We start from the raw sequence: 16,761 nt of genomic DNA on the forward strand, positions 1-16,761 counted from the left end.
ACCCCACCCCCTCCCTGGCAAAGTGGCTCTCACCCTGAGCTAGATACCCATGTTGCCACCTTCCTACAGAAGTATATTAGGGACCCCAAGAAGGGTATGGCTAGGTACTGGTGCTCCAGCCAGGAGAAACTCCTTGATGTCACTGGCCCCTTCACCATGATTCTGGACCTGGTGTAAGAGGCCAAGACCTCAGTCAAGTTCTATCTCCCCAGAGGCACTCTCCAGCTGATCACGGTGCGCGGTGATATTCCTGGGGATCACAAATTGTGCTCTGTCTGCTGAGAGGCATTGTTCTTTCCTGTTGAAAGTTGACCCTAAGTTAGGGGATTGGGTGACCACAGAGGCAGGGGGGTGGCGCAAGGAGGCCTCTTTAGAGAGCATTTTATCAGGGAGTTTGGCAAGTTCATTGCCACCTTTACCTCCCTGAACAAAGCGCAAGCCTCTAACAAAAAGATATTCCACCCTAAAATTTTCATTGGGCCGTTCATGGCAGAGGGCGCTCAGCCTGCCGCTTCCACACCCGAGGCCCTCCCAGAGGCTTCAAGAAGATTCAGGACCAGTCCCATCAGGGAGAGTTCTTTGCCACACGCAGAGGACACCAGGGTCATAACCCCAGAGGCCCTTCTAGAGGGCAGTTAAAGGCCCAGACAGGTAAGAGTTCACCATTCTTCCTGAATAAAGTTGGGAGGCAGGTTGGCCCAGTTCAATCACAATTGGGAGAATATCCCATCCAATGCGTGGGTTTTGCAAACAGTCCAGGACTTCCACATAGATTTATGGGACGCCAGTCCAATCTTCTCGACTATGCTTGCAGAGTTTTGCAGATGACAAAGCGCCTTGGTAGACCAGGAGGTCATGGATCTTCTGCAGAAAGAGACAATTATCCAAACGCAACTCCACTCCTGGGGGGGTTTCTCAGCAACATCTTCCTAGTAAAGAAGAGAGATGGTGGCAGTGGCCAGTAATCAACCTCGAAGAGTTCAATGGCAGACTAATTTATTGCCATTTCAACATGGAGAGGATCCATCTCTTGCGCAATATTCTTCACCCCAATTACTGGGTGGTTCGATTGGACGTAAAGGATGCATACCTGATCTTTCCCATCTTTCTGCTTCACCGCAGGTCCCTTCAGTTCCGGTGGCAAGGACAGGTGTACAAGTTTACAACTACCCCGTTTGGTGCTTCACCAAGGTGCTCAAACTGGTGATGGAAATCTTCAGGTCCCAAGCATTCCGGCTCATTATATACTTAAACGACCTGCTACTTCTGGATCAATGTCCTCACTGCTTGGTGGAGCAGTTGCAGACGATAATCAACTTGCTGGAGAGTCTGGGTTTCATGCTCAACGTGTGGAAATCACCCCCTGATTATGTCCAGACAGGCAATGTTTCTGGGCTGTGCCATAGACTCTGTAAGCCTTCCCTCTCAAAAGATAGCAAAAATGTGCAGAGTTGAGAAGAACCTTGTCCAGGCTGACTACCTGGCTCGGGCAGGTGTCCCTCGAGGTGGGCCTGCTCTCCTCCTCCTCCATTCAAGCGATCTTCCTTCGGCCTCTCAACTACAGGGCCCTCCAATGCCTTAAAGCCTCCTATTTACTCAAGGGATTGCAGTATTCACAACAGATCCCCCTCACAGACGAGGTGAAGGAATGGGAAAGCCATCATCAGCTCCGACCCAGACATAGTCATCGAGTCCGATGCCAGCAATTCCGGTTGGGTTGCCTGCTGCAGGGACTCCTTTACAGGAGTGAAATGGTCCACAGAGAAACAGCAACTACCCAGTTAGAACTCATGGCAGTGTCCTTTGTGATCAAATGTTAGACGAAAGACAGAGTGCACTGAAGTGTGCTTCTAAAGATGGACAACATCTCAGCTGTCAGGTATGTCAGTCATCTGGGAGGCACCAAGACGAAAGCTGTAGCAGACTTGGCCAAAGATTTCTGGAACTTTTGTCTGTCCAACAACATATCCGTTACGGCAGAGTATCTTCCTGGAGCTTCCAATGCAGTGGCAGACTGGTTCTCTGGACAATAGTCTGACATGAGTCAATGGCAGGTAAAACCCAGTGTTTTCGGAAGGTTGGAAGCCCTGTGGGGTCCTTTCAAGGTGGACCTTTTTGCCTCCAGACTCGATCATCATGTTCTCAGGTATTTCAGCTGGAAGCCAGATCCTCTGGTTACAGCGACGGACGCCTTCCTACAGGATTGGTTGCTGGAGACAGGATATGCGTTTCCCTCATTAGCAATGATTAGGAGGTTGTCCGCCCAAGTGAATAGGCAGAAGGCGAAAGTAGTCCTAATCACTCGGTGCTGGAGGTCTCAAGTATGGTTTCCTGAGATTCTCCAATTCTTCTACCCCATGCTCCAGATTTTCTTCAGGATACTCTGGGCAAGTATCACCCACTAGTAATATAGAGGTGCATGCCTCTCATGGCTTGGTGGATTACCGGCAACGCTGGCGAATCCCAGGACTTTTGTAAGTATTTGAAAGAATGCTGGTAGCAGCCTGGCCAGAAGGCACCAACAAACTCTAAGGATCTGCAAGTTCTAAGTGGGTGCGTTTGTGTTTTTAAAACAATCTGGATTCCATGGGGTGCAACGCGATCCCTATCATGAATGTCTTGGTGTCTCTTCCATCCCAGGGACTAGCTTATTGGACAATAAATTCCTATATATCGGCCATCTCTGCAGATCATATCCCTTTACAGGGTTCTCTGGTGGGGGAGCACCCATTGGTGTGCAAACTGATGCGAGGGATACACTTGGCGATGCCGCCCCCAAACCCGGATATTCATCTCTTTGGGACGTCAGCAAAGTTCTCTACCTTTTTCGGTCTTGACAGAAGAATAAATACTTGTCACACAATGAACTCTCACCAAAGCTTTCCATTTTACTGTCTGGTGTCCTGTCGACGGGTGTCGGATGTTCGAGCTCTGGACATCTTGGGGCGGATTTTTACTCTCCAAGGAAACACCTTCCATATCTCAAGACGCACAAAATCAAATTGAAAAGGGGTGTCCTACCCAGCTTTCGATAAAGCCTCAGAGTTGTGGGTTGTGTGCTGCCTAAAGGCATATGCAAACTTGAGGGAGGAATTCCCGCCGCCCTGAGAGCGCAAGTTGTTAATCTCCCTCAGGAAACCTTTCAAAATGGTCACTCTTCCCACAATTGCTAGATGAATCCGCTGGGTCATGCAGGAGGCTGGCATCGATGTCTCACAATTTGGTGCACATTCTGATAGAGGGGCAATGGCCTCTAATGCGTTTTCCCTTGGAGCTCTCTTGGAGGACATCATTAATGCAACAGACAGGTCTTCGGACTCTGTTTAAAAGGTTTTATTTTAAACCGCACATGGCCTCTTTGGTGGTGGATAGGCTGTGAACGAGTATAATCCTTGCCTCCAGTCCTGACATAGAATAACAAATTTCCTAGTAAACATGAAGGAAAGTTTCAATTCTATTAAGGACACGGAGACGAGGATTATTCTTGCCCAGGATTCCTGAGAACTTCCCATCCCAATCAGATACTGCTTATTCTTCTCCTTGGGGTTTTCTTTTTAACCATGGTCATGGAGTGATGTTGGTTTTGTCAATGTTGAGTTATAGGTTTAAAGGTCTTCCTATCCAAGAATGACATCATCATACACATAGTAACGTAATCTATCTAGTTGCTAAGAGTCCTGAATTACAACTTGTAGGATCATGGCTATTGTATTTGACTTACTTCAGGTTCTGATGGAAATAAACAAGAGTGATATAGAAAAAATAAAGCGTTCCGGTTGCACTCAAGAAAGAAGAAGATATGCAGGGGATGTCTGCCTATATGGGTGGAGATCTGATTGTTGATTGTATGAACTGTTCTTTTCCTTTTGACTTATGAAAACGTTTGTTTTGTTTTATATTGTTGAAGTCAGCTGGAATGTAATAAATGGAAGATAGCAGAGCATACCCCTCACTTCCTTGCCCTTAATAGAATTGAAACTTTCCTTCGTGTTTACCAGGATATTTTTCATTAGCCAACGTTTATGACTATCAATAAAGGAATATGTGATGGAACAACTAGGTCCTAAACAACTACTTGCCTAAACCACTTGTGCTAAACAAGTAAAAAGTCTCTACAACGAAGTACTGAACAAATACTGTCTAAAAAACGAGAGTTTCTCCTTAGTCCAAGGAAGGCTCTTGAGCAAGCTTCTGACCTGCTGACGCTTCCCCTTGTTTAAAATGCAGTGTATCTCTACTCTACCTTGTGTTCCCTCCAAAACCTCTGATTTGTTTTTAAAGACTATAGTGCAGGAGGACATCATCCAATCAACAAGGAATAAAAAAAAAGGATCCGAAATCCCATGCAACACCTGTACTGTGTTGCTGTTCAAGGATCACATTAACACTCTAGCACCAGAGTTGACTAAACCAATAAAATGTCTCCATCCTTCATGGATCAGTACTGCAATATTGTCCACTGAGGTTGGAAATTAAGCTGTGAAGGGAAAAAAACGGAGTATGTGGTTTGACGAGGATTTCTCCTTTCATCACAAATAGGTTGTCATATGTCTCAGCATTTATGCTGAGAAATGTTCTCCCTCTCCTTCATATGAAGCACTATATTGAAATCGCCAGAGCCATTTGTCCTGACTGAACCACTTTATTATAATGCACCAAAGCAGAAATTCCAAAACTATAAAGCATGCAAACCAAAGCAGCCAGCCAGATTGAGCCTGAATTTGAAAACAAAATCTGATCATGTTACACCAGCCCTAAAAGAGCTCAGTTGGTTTCCAATGAACCAAATAATTAAATTCAGCAAACTGTGTTTCTTATACAAGGTCTTTACAGGAAAATGCCAGGATATCTGCAAAAGCTGCCTGCCCCTCACCCAACTATATGTCTGACTTGAACATTCCCAAATCTTAAAGAACTTGCGTGGGAACCCTCTGCTCTTGTAAGTGACTGTTTTTGCAGCCATATATAGGTCCATCTTTGACCTCTACTTCTGGAGAATCTGGATCTCGGGGGCACCCCAGTGTTTGGCCACTTCCATCTTTGCCACCACCAGACCCAAATTGCAAGAAAGGAGCTTGGTGCATAGGACATCCACTTGCGTTGATATGCCTCTAGTGAATCCTTGTTCGTTTTAATGGGATAACAGGAGTTAGCTTAGCCTCTGGCTTGCAGACTCGTGCCCCCGTCACCTAATGACTTTTAACCTACTTAGCTTGCTCTGTCTTAGCCCATTTAATTATTTAATTCTTCTAAGATGGCTGCCTTGTTTATACTGTAGTTAGGCCACTTGTTATGCTTTGCATTATCAGTGCCACCGCGCTAAGGTGTCAAGATCAAGCAACAAAGACAAACAAACAGTAGGTGTTCACATTTCGGGATTTTCCCTCTCTATACTTGCGAGGGATTGCCGTCCAAAGCATGTCTGTTATCTATTGTTTGGGAACACACCTACATCGGGTCCTGGTAGATCTGTATAAATACATCGCACTTTAGACAGATAATCAGAGGGATTCCGACCAGAGGGCATCGCCACCATCGCTGATACGGATTCTGCAGTCGTCTTGACGCTGACCCAATCTTCGCGTCCCTGCAGAGTCTGAGATAGAGACCTCATTCCAAGGTAACAAGGGTTGGGGGCTCCTCTCATGGACATGGCATTGGCAGATTAGGTGTAGCAAACCCAGCTCTCCTTTAGGTAGGAGGTTAGGCCTCTCACTTTAGGGTATTAGGGCATATTACATCGCATATGTCTTTTCTATGCATTGCAAGATGGTGGGGTCTTTGTAATAATGACTCTCGCCCTCACAATTCTGTTTGTTGCATTATTCATTATCCTGATCATTGCAGCCCATGCAACTTATCACAAATTGCAGTTGTGTTAAATAAAAACTATTACAACTCTACTGCATCTTTGTCATTGCCTGTGTTTGTATGAGACGTGATATATCTCTGAGAAAGGGGTAATCTCAGTTTAATCACGACACTCCCTGAGATGTCTTATTCTCCAGTCCATGCGTATGGGCTGCCACAAATCACCTTTTACTATTGTGTTTCTGGTGAGGTGCTGCTATTGAGCCGGTAAGGTTGGGACAACAGTTGCGACTTGTTGTAGGATAGGGATAGTCGCCTACAAGCAAAAGTACTGTCATCCTTTAACCAGCAGTCTTGCCTAAGGCAAGAGTCCAGACTACAACATGGCGCCACCAACGATGGTGCTTAGGCACTAATTTACGGATACCCCGACTATCACTGTCTCGCAGACAACAGGTACCCTAAGTACCATTATACAGAGACGTCCGTGGTCTTTGGGAAAATCCTCCTCAGCTGAAAAGGTATCACCTAATTAAGCTGTAGGTTGTTCGAGCTCGAACTCATAAAAGGACTTCTACTCCCCATTTTGGTGTTCCGTTTTTTTCTGAACAAAAAATGGCTGCTGCCATAGACATTCCTGAAAATGCTTGCTAGACATGCACTAAACCACATTTATTAACGCATGGCCTTACAGATGAGGGCAGGGATGTTACTCTTATAATAGAAGCTAATGAAGCATACCAAACAGAAACATTTTACTGTTGTGTCACCTTTCCTGAGGTAGACCAAAGAACACATACATTCCACACATATGAAATTGCAAACGTACCTTTACGGTACCCGAGCATACCAGTATCATGAAATATCGCTCACATACCAAGAGCATCAGAACTGGTTTGAAGGCGCCCTACCACTTGTATTACAAAGAGTGAGGCGAGGTCCCTTAAATAATGACGGACCAACATTGCCTATGTTTGCCACATACACACCTCACCCAGGCATACAAAATATGCCAATAGCAGATCTGCGAGATATATATAATGAATTAGTGACATTAAATAGACGATTAGTTCAGCTCGTAATGCGAACATTGAACACAACACCAGCGCCTCCAGCACCGCCAGCACCTGGTGGTTACCAATTGGCTACGGGGATTAATCCACAAACAGTGCATACTATCATGGGTAAAGTACCAGCGGAACGGGAAAAAATACAGTTCTGGATTGCCCAGAAAACTAATCAGCTGGAAGCTGTTTTTCCCCATACGGGACCACAGGAAAAGCATAAACTCCTCACTATGTGCTTGCCCTTTGGAATGGTTCCCTCGGTGGATGACTGCGCCACATGAGGTACAGTCTTCGCTGCGATATACACTACCACACATGGTACCCCGACACTTGACAATTTACCGGAAGTGTTAAAACAAATACAAAATGAGCACGGGGCTGCACCGGCCTTGGATTTGGGGATGAAATTAATGCGTAACTTTGACGCTGTTTCCTCAATAATACTCAGTAATATTAAAGGGGAAGCGGTAGCACTGGCGATACACCAGCGTCTCCGGGAAACTCCACATCAGTAACACGAGAGACAGCTACCGAAAATTATTTCCGATACCTATACCAGTATAGGGTGGGATGGTTTGGTAGCCAAGCCAAAGAAATTGGAGTTACAAGGTACCACCCATAAGGAAGGTACTAAGCAGGCACAAGAGGGCCCTAAGAAGCGCTGGGACAAACAAAAAGATTTTAAAGATCGAAGATATATGAGAGCTGATTCTCCACACCCGGAGAACTCCGAAAGGAGATACAATCTCAGAAATAGGGAGAATATTAAAACTCCTGACAGATATACTGATTCACGTCTCTCTCGTTCCTTTCAAGACGCACCGGATAGACGTAGCGAGAGAGGGGGCAGTCCAGATCGACGTCCTGAATACGTGAAAAAAAAGAAAGACTTGCATCAGTCTACCATTAAAAAAGGAGAAATGACTCCTCAACAAAAGCCATAGTATAAAAAGAAAAAGGTGGCAGCACTGACAGCATAAAATACCAGTATACTTGAGAACACTGTTGAAGAACAAGACGTGGGCAGTGACTCTGTTAGACAGTGCAGCAGAGGTGACGATATGTCGCCAGAGTCTGAAAGATCATCTGGATGCGACAGCAACTAGCGATGTAATCTCAGTTGAAACAGCGGACGGCCACCTTCTCCCCACCGACAGGGTTTATGATTTAAAAATTCAGGGCATGTGAGAAGGGTGAAGGAACAGCCTGTGTATTAGTTTGGATGCATAATGATCTTTCAAGGCTATACTAGATAAGCCCACACTTGGAAGGAAGTCATACAACCAGGTTAAACAAAAACTCAAATCCATGGCACTTCGATACATGCTCCTGTTTCCGTCACGCCTTCGATTTATTCACAAGGGCAGATCAGTTTTTCGATGGCTCAGATGCCTGGAAATGGCTGACAGTGCAATGTCCTCTATGGCTTAATCCACTGCAACTGTGGCCTGACTGTTCAGGACATGAGGGTTCAGGAGGGCTGCCAGTGGCCGAAGAGGTCTCATATGTCGGAAGCTGTCCCACACGGGACGCAGTGGGGACCAAGAGACACCGGCCACATCAGACTTCGAGAAGGAAGGACTGATGCCCAGAATTTTACAACTGCAAGAATCTCACCCCCATCCACACTCCTCTACCCCATGAACACGGACCATTGATTCAATGGAGGGAGGCAGTTGCACCAATTTCACTTGTTCTACTAAATTTCCACACACGTGTGCCAATCTATACTCAAGGCCCTTTTAGGGACTGTGGGTGCCCTGGGACTGGGAGTTAGGGAAGGTTTCAGACTACCGCCTAAATAGGAGTTGGAGCAACAGAATGCTTCTCTGGGGTGGAGGGGAGTTGGAGGAAGGGAATTTGGTTTATTTATGTTGCTTATTTTGAATTTAGTTTTCTAGGCATGAGTCAGAACACAAACACTTCCTGCCACTACGCACTCTACAGCCCCACCTTGCTGCGAACCAAGACAGTGGCGACTGAAGGGTTCCTAAGTGGACCAGGGTCAACTCACAGTACATTCCCTCACCCTGCACAATATCTCCTACATAGGCTTCAATGACCAACTTTATTGTAATTACCTGAAATGTGAACAGTCTTCTAGCCCTTATCAAGCGATGAGCGGTCCTACATTTCATCCACAGACATGCCCCGGGTCATGATGTTCCAGGAAACTCATCTCTTAGGGAGCAACTGCAAGTTGTTGGCTAGGAATGGATACAACAAAATGTACCATATGTGATTCAACTGCAGACCCAGGAGGCGGCTATTATGCTCCATAAGTCCCTGCCTATGGTGAACCTTCACGTCACCCATGACACCCTGAAGAGATACATGGTGGTGTAGGGAATCAGTAGACAGTACCCTCTACATCTTTGAGTGTGTATGTTCCACCACAACTAGTCACCTCCACACTGAGGACACAAAGAAATCTTATATTAGCCCTTAGGGAGTTGTCAGCTAGGCCTTAGGACTTGGCTTTGTGAGATCTGGAGGATGTGGAATCCCACCGCGAATAGTGCATGTATACCTCAGCAGCACATAGTTCACTATCCTGCATAGACTTCTTGCTACCAGCCCCTGACCTTCTACACACACAAGAGTCCCGTATACTGACCAGGGTTATGTCTGACGACGCGCTTGTCACAATCCAGTTGGGAGATGGCAGAAGGGAAAGAAACAGATGAGGGGCTACAACGCCTGGTTCAGTTCGGAGAGTTTTCTCACCCAGACCTTACAGGCCCAGCTGAAAGCCTTATTAAGTATTAATCAAAGAATCATGGACTAACCTGGAACAATTTAGAGTCCCTGCAAAGCTACTGTGCATGGCCACACAACATCATATATTAGGGGGGTCAAGCCTGTGAGACACAGACCTGTATCACGATTAGAAACATCTGTTCTAACACTTGAGTACCATAGTTAGGGCAACCTAACAGAACTGCTAAGCTGCCACCTGACCATAGAGAGGGCTGCCCTGCGACAACTTTGTCAGTATGAAGCACAGTAATTCTGGTAGGCCTCAACCAGAAGAGTATATAAATGGGGTGACAAGTCAGGCAGGCTCCTACACTTGGTTGCCACCAAAGAACTGGAATCCAGAGTTGTGCCTGGTATTACCAGCCCAAATGGAGGGTGAGCCAAAACCTGGCCCGAAATTTCTTCCGCTTTTGGTGAATATTATGGATCCCTCTATTCTGAGTGCATATGCCTGGAATGTGAGGTGTATGCCCTAGTAATTGCAGACATCCCATTGCCCAGATTGATCCCCACAAAACGGGAACACTTAGACCAAACCCAGCTTTAAAGGAGCTTAATAATGCTCTTTTGGAGCTCGACTCAGGCAAAATTCCCCGCCCAGATGGATTCCCAGTGGAATTTTACAGCAGGCTATGCCAAACCATCCTACCCCCTATCTTAGATATGTACCTCAAAGCCATCGATTGAGGTAATTTTCCCACTGAGGTAGACCTAGCCACCATAGTGGTATGACTGAAACCTTGCCTCATCACCTGATGAATGCCCCTCTCACAGACCCATTTCCCTCATAAATACCGTGGTTAAACTGTGCGCCAAAATACTGGCAAGAAGGCCCAGGTCCTCCACCGATTGTTCCACCCAGACCAGTGCAGATTCATCACTCACTGCAGTTTTTCGCACCGCCTTGCCCTAGCATGTTTCCAAACATTGCACTGTGCTACAGCGCTGATGCTCCTCCACTTCAAGAAGTCCTTTGACTCACTAGGTTGGTCTTTCCTACATGAGGTCCTGCTGAAGATAGACCTGGGATCCCTGTTTCAGTCCTATGTTTACATCCTTTACTGCTGATCCAAGGGGGCACCAGTCAGAGATGCTCCCTGTCTTCCCTCCTCTTTGTCGTGTCAATGAACCATTGGTGACATGGATATGTTGCAGTGCCCAAGTTTAGAGATTTGTGGAATGGCACTGGAAGATAGTATAGCTCTCTATGCAGATGATGTTCTTTTCTTCCTGACCAGCCCGGCAGAAACCGGACCCCGCTAATCTTTATCTTGAATACCTTTGTATCGATGTCAGGACTGAGGGTCGACTGGCCTTAGGTCCCATTTGGCTCCCTTGAATGAGGATCGAGAGGACCAAGCGTCTCATCCCACTCACCTTATCAGGCGCCAGAGCTTCCAGTACCTGGGAATTAATATAACTGAGAACCAAACCTAGCTTGGAACCTTAACCTTAGACCTCTCACCTGTATCATTCAGGAGGACATGGACAGATAGATCAAACTGCACATAACCTGCTGGGTAGAGTGGCTCTGTATAAGATGATGATACTCACACACCTTTTTGTGTCTCCTCCAAAACTACTCCTTTTCCATCCTGAACCAGTCATTAACAACTATCATCTCTGAGGCTTAGAAGTTTATATGGGCGAACAAACCCCCAGGATTTTCTTTGACAAGTGTGTCCCGTCTACGTTCATTGGTGGACCGGCCATGGCTGACATCTGTCTTTACTACTAGGTGACACATTCGCCAGTGGTGATTGAATGGATACAAGAGGGATGGGCAGACCCTGCATTTAGGGTGGGGGTCTCACTAATTGGCCTGGATAATATATAGGCATGCTAAAGAAGGCACCAATCTCTTAGACACTCAGGGAGATAACTAGAATAGTGTTCAAGGCCTGGAGGTCAGCGCTGTGCTGGACAGACTGGGACTGGTGGGTGATGCTGTAAACCCTCCTCTGGACTGGCAGATGGTTAGGCTGAGAGGTGCAACTCAATAAGATTAGGGGATGGGACTGGATAGGCAGTCAAGGCTGGGAGACATCTGGGAGGGCAATAACAAGAACTTTTCCTCACCCTCCAAACTGAATTCTCCATCTACAGATCCCAATTCTTCCGTTACCTCCAACTCGGACACGCCCTGTTGGAATTCCGAGAAGAACTCACCACACCACCGAACTACAATCCCTCGGATGATCGGCTGCTCATGGGCTCACTTGCCATTCTCCATTCTCACTACTGACCTCTAAGGAATGATGGGAGGGGTTGCTGGACCCACTAGAAGAAGTAAAATGGAGGGATGCTTGCATGGCACCATGTACCCGGGCCATTTTGGCTCGCCAATGCTTCATCTATCTAAACTACTTAGACTGCAGACTTTCACACCCAAACAACTGTGAAGGTTCAGACTCCCAGAACCTAACGGCACTAGATACCAAGAGGACTTGGGAGACTTCACCGCATGGTGTGGGGACTCCCTGTTATCCACCGATAATACTGTGTCACAACTTTATCAACACAGTGTCAGAGGTATTGGACCGGAGGATTAATGTCTCACCCAAGGTTGCCCTGCTTGACATTGTGGAGGATTTGGGAAGTCCGAGGGGTGAGATGACTCTGGTAGGACTGGGAATGCTACTGACAAAACAAGATATAGCAAAATGATGGAAAGTGCCAGGGCCCTCTACCCACATTTGGAGAATGGAGAGCAGGCATGGACCACTGTGATTCATTGAAAGAGAAGATTTAAATATCCCTTTGATGCCCCAGAAAAGGACTCAAAGTTATGGGGGAAATGGTGGGTATACTACATATTGGATTTGGGGACTGATTGATGTGGGATTGGGGGAATCATGGGCTATCCTGGTCAAACAACTGTACTCTGGGGGCCTCCCACAGGGCCCTGTGATGTGTGTGTATTGCTTGTGCCTATACCAAAATGTAATGATGTTACAAAAAACAAGTAAAAACAAATTACATAAAAAATAATTAGAGTTGTAGATGTCAAATGCACTAATCCCACTCCAAAGTAAGTAGGTAAATTGTTGGACTTTGAAGTGGCTGAATTTCCTATTACCATTCCAATCTAAGCAACAGTGAGGAAAGTATTGGACTTTGGAGGAATAAAATTTGCTATTCCCACTCCAACCGGAGGGACAATAGGGTAGGTGTTGGATATCGAAAAGCTTAAATAAATGTTAATAAATATATAAGAAGTATTTTTATTTATTATAAAATGTTTAACAATACTTAAATTAACACATTAACAAATAAGAATACAAAAAACAAACCTTAAAAAAATACTAATTACAAAAATATATCTTTAAAACACTTCCCAACCTGCTACCCCAAAACTCCAACAATGACAAAATCAAATGAAAATAAAACCTGAAAAAAAATAGCACACATTAATTTAATAACTGAATCTTAAAAGCGGGTAATATAAAAAACTATTACAATCAATTTATGTACACATATTTTAAATTTATTAACAGGATCAATGATTTGAAAAACAAATTACAACAATTACAATTTTTTTTAAGGTTATCAATTAAATCTACAAATAAAATAATTTACAAAGTCAAAATATTTTTAGAAACAATTAAAAATGAATATTAAAAAGCTTAGCACTATATTCACCTCCAAACCTAACAGCCCAAAAAAAAAAAAATCTTTAAATATATTTCCCAATTAAAAATAAAATGAACAATACAAAAATGTATACACAATATTAAAATAACTTACACAGTGAAAACTAATAAAAAGCCAAAATATATTTTTTTCAAATCAGTTCAGTTTATCTTTTTTATTGTTGTGAGCATCGATAATGCACAATTGTTTATCGTGGTAGATACCCTTTTGCTAAGGTATGATCTTGACTTGTAAGGTATCAACTTGTACACACAATAAGCTACCACTCACTATAATGCATTGCAGAAGAGTGCAAAGTTCTATTGTGTGAATTGTAGAATGGACTTTTCTGCAGTATTTTCATGATTTCATCTTGAATTTTGATATTCTTCTGTCTTGCGCATGCCCAGGCACAGTCCATGTTTGTGAATGTTAACGACGTTCACATTATGAAAATGAAAAAGTACACACCTGTACTCCTAGTTCCACTGCATGGGTATTTTTATTAAATTCCCAATCAACCCATCTACCTCCGTGGTATAAATACGAGAGATTATTTTGCAAAAAGTATTCAATCTCATCTCTCTTGCCCATCAACATGAAGGAAGACAGGTAGATGCTTTGAAGGTTATTCAATTGCTTAAGCTTAAATTGTGCATAGTGGGAAGCTTGTGTAGGACGGACCCCCGTCCTGCTTTATTTGCCATATGTAAAGGTTGCTTCCATGTCTTCTGACAATTGTGCACAGATCTGATCTAGCTCTGATTACTGAATCGTAAGCATAAATTGTTTCAGGAGCTTAAGTGTATTTTTACTGGTACCTTACTAGTACCTTGTAGTAGCAGTGTCTGCACTGCACCCTGGATGCCCAGTTCTTTTGTCTCACAGTGCTACGTCAGAGATATTTAGTGTTTATACATTTACTGACTATAGCCATGACGGAAAATCAGCATTAAGGGTAAGTGAATAGTGCTATGATTTTTAACCGTCACTGTTGGTCCTGTTAACTGTAACTAATTAAAAAGCAAAGTCACATTGAACTGTTCTTTTCTTTTTCTTTAGACTAGCGAATCGGAAAGCATAAGCCCCAGACGAAGAGGCCAGAGTCAGAGGAAAATACAGTAGGTGTTCAATGATAAGATGCTGATATTATTAGCAAATTGTCTTTCATCTGTGTTGACTCTAATAATAATGCCCATAATAGTCATTATTAATTTTGCTCTCTTTACACGCTCATGTTGACTTTGTCGTGCCCAGTTTCCAATTGGAAACAGTCGTCAGTGAGTGAATCAAGTCTATTATTAAAAATGTTTCTGCTATTGTATAACTATTGGTATGTGAGACTGCTTGTGAGCTTGAAGCAGTCTAAAGCACACACTTTGTTGTGGAGATCACATAGCTATTTGCTTATGTACCATGTAGCTTATTGTCTAGAAAACCTACTTGTAGTTTTCAGGGTCGAGTCTGCGAGTGCATGCTCTAGCGTACAGTAAAGGGCTTGGAGCCCGCCTATTGCTTACCATTTGTTGGCTTGCTTGGCACTCTTCTTTACAGTCTCATAATTTGTAACTGCAGTGCAAACATCATTTACGTTCCTCTCTGGGGAGCAGGGACCAAGCACTGATTGATTCAACTTAATCAGTGCCCATCCGCTGCTCCCAACATGATTGACGTACTATTTTGTTCTTTTTAACTTTTAGTGCCCTACAAACAGTAGGCTCATGACTATCCAGCAGGACAAACCAAACTGCAAAGTTAATTTTTTATAGCTAAGTTTCTTTTATTTTGCCAAGTTGTCTTTTCTCACTTTCCACTCGTTATTTTGTTAGAAATATTGAAAACTGACATTGCTTCTTTATTATGTGTAGTTTTTGGAGTTACGCTTTAACACATAATCGTGCTGTACACCCCAGTTCACCCCACTCCAATACGCCCGACTACAATCCAACCCAATCCACCCCACTTGACCCCACACCAATTCATCCCACTCAGTCCAATCTACTCACCCCGCTCCAGTACACTCTAACCTACCCCAATCGTCCGAATTTACCCAATCTAATCTGCTGCACCCCAGTCCAAAACAATATGCACCACTCCACAAAAATCTGCCAAGCTCCAATCCAAAACAGTCTGCCCCACTCCAATTCAAACCAATCTGCTCCACTGCAATCTACTGCACTCGAATCCAAAACAAACTGTCCCACTCCAGTGTGCCTCACTCCATTATGCCCCATTTTTATCCAAAACAATTTGCTCCACTTCAATCTGCCCACTAACATCTGCCCCATCCCAATCTAAAACAATCTGCTCCCTCCAGTCTGCCCGCTCCAATCCAAAGCAATCTGTCCCACTCAGTCTGCCCCACTCCCATGCAATCATGCCCTCTTCCATGCAATCCATCCCACACCAACCCAATCCACCCTAATAAGATCTGCCCCACTCCAATCCAAAACAATCTGCCCAACTCCAATGTACCCCATTCCAATCCAAAACAAGCTGTCCCCTTCAATTCAAAACAATCTGCTCCACTTCAGTCCAGAACGACCTTCCCCACTCCAGTCTACCCCTGTCCAATCTGTCCAACTTAAATCCAAAACAACCTGCCCCCTTCAACCTGCCCCACTTTAATCCAAAGCAACCTGCCCCACTCCTCCCCCAAACAGCCCACTCCAATCCAAAACAATCTGCCTCACTCCAGTCCAATCCAGCCCACCCCACTCCAGTCCGATCCACCTCACTCCAATCCACTCCACTATAGCACAGTCCACCACACACCAATCTATTTCACCCCAGTCCAGCCCAGTCCAACCCAGTCCACTCTATCCCACTCCAGTCCAATACACCTCACCCCAAACAATCAACCCCACCTCACTGCATTCCAGGGCTCCACACTCAAATCCAACCCATCCTACCCCAATCCATCCCATCCTACTGCAATCCACCCTATTCTAAAACAGTCCACCCCACTCCAATCAAGTCCACTGCTACAAATCTTCCTCACTTTAATCCAATCCACCCAAACCACCCCAGTGTTCTTTCCCTAAAACTGTACCGTTGTTTCCACAATTGGCACAGCCCTGGCACGCAGTTAAGTCCCTTGTAAAAGGTACCCATGGTTTGAAGGGCCCTGTGACCAGGGAAGGTCTCTAAGGGCTGCAGCATGTATTATGCCATCCTAAGGGACCCCTCACCCAGCACATGCACACTGCCTTGCAGCTTGTGTGTGCTAGTGGGGAGAAAAAAAGACCCAGTTGACATGGCACTCCTCTCAGGGTGCTGTGCCCACAAACCACTGCCTGGGGCATAGGTAAGTCACCCTTCTAGCAGGCCTTACAGCCCTAAGGCAGGGTGCACTATACCACAGGTGGGTGCATAGCTGCATGAGCAATATGCCCCTACAGTGTCTAAGTCCGTTCTTATACAGTCAGGCTACAAGTTCAGTGTAGCCATATTGAGTATATGGTCTGGGAGTTTGTCATTATGAACTCCA

General features: G+C 44.8%; 1 protein-coding gene across 2 annotated transcripts in view; it reads left to right on the plus strand.

Moving 5' to 3' along the window:
* CHD2 (chromodomain helicase DNA binding protein 2) overlaps window positions 1-16,761 on the plus strand; it is a 1,519,436-nt gene that overhangs the window by 207,008 nt on the left and 1,295,667 nt on the right. For both annotated transcript variants that reach the window (XM_069222751.1, XM_069222752.1), the window contains one exon: window positions 14,334-14,392. In XM_069222751.1, the coding sequence (XP_069078852.1) occupies window positions 14,334-14,392 (59 nt within the window). The remainder of the gene's footprint in view (window positions 1-14,333; window positions 14,393-16,761) is intronic.

Source organism: Pleurodeles waltl, chromosome 3_1 (genome assembly GCF_031143425.1).
Source record: "Pleurodeles waltl isolate 20211129_DDA chromosome 3_1, aPleWal1.hap1.20221129, whole genome shotgun sequence".
NCBI lineage: Eukaryota > Metazoa > Chordata > Amphibia > Caudata > Salamandridae > Pleurodeles > Pleurodeles waltl.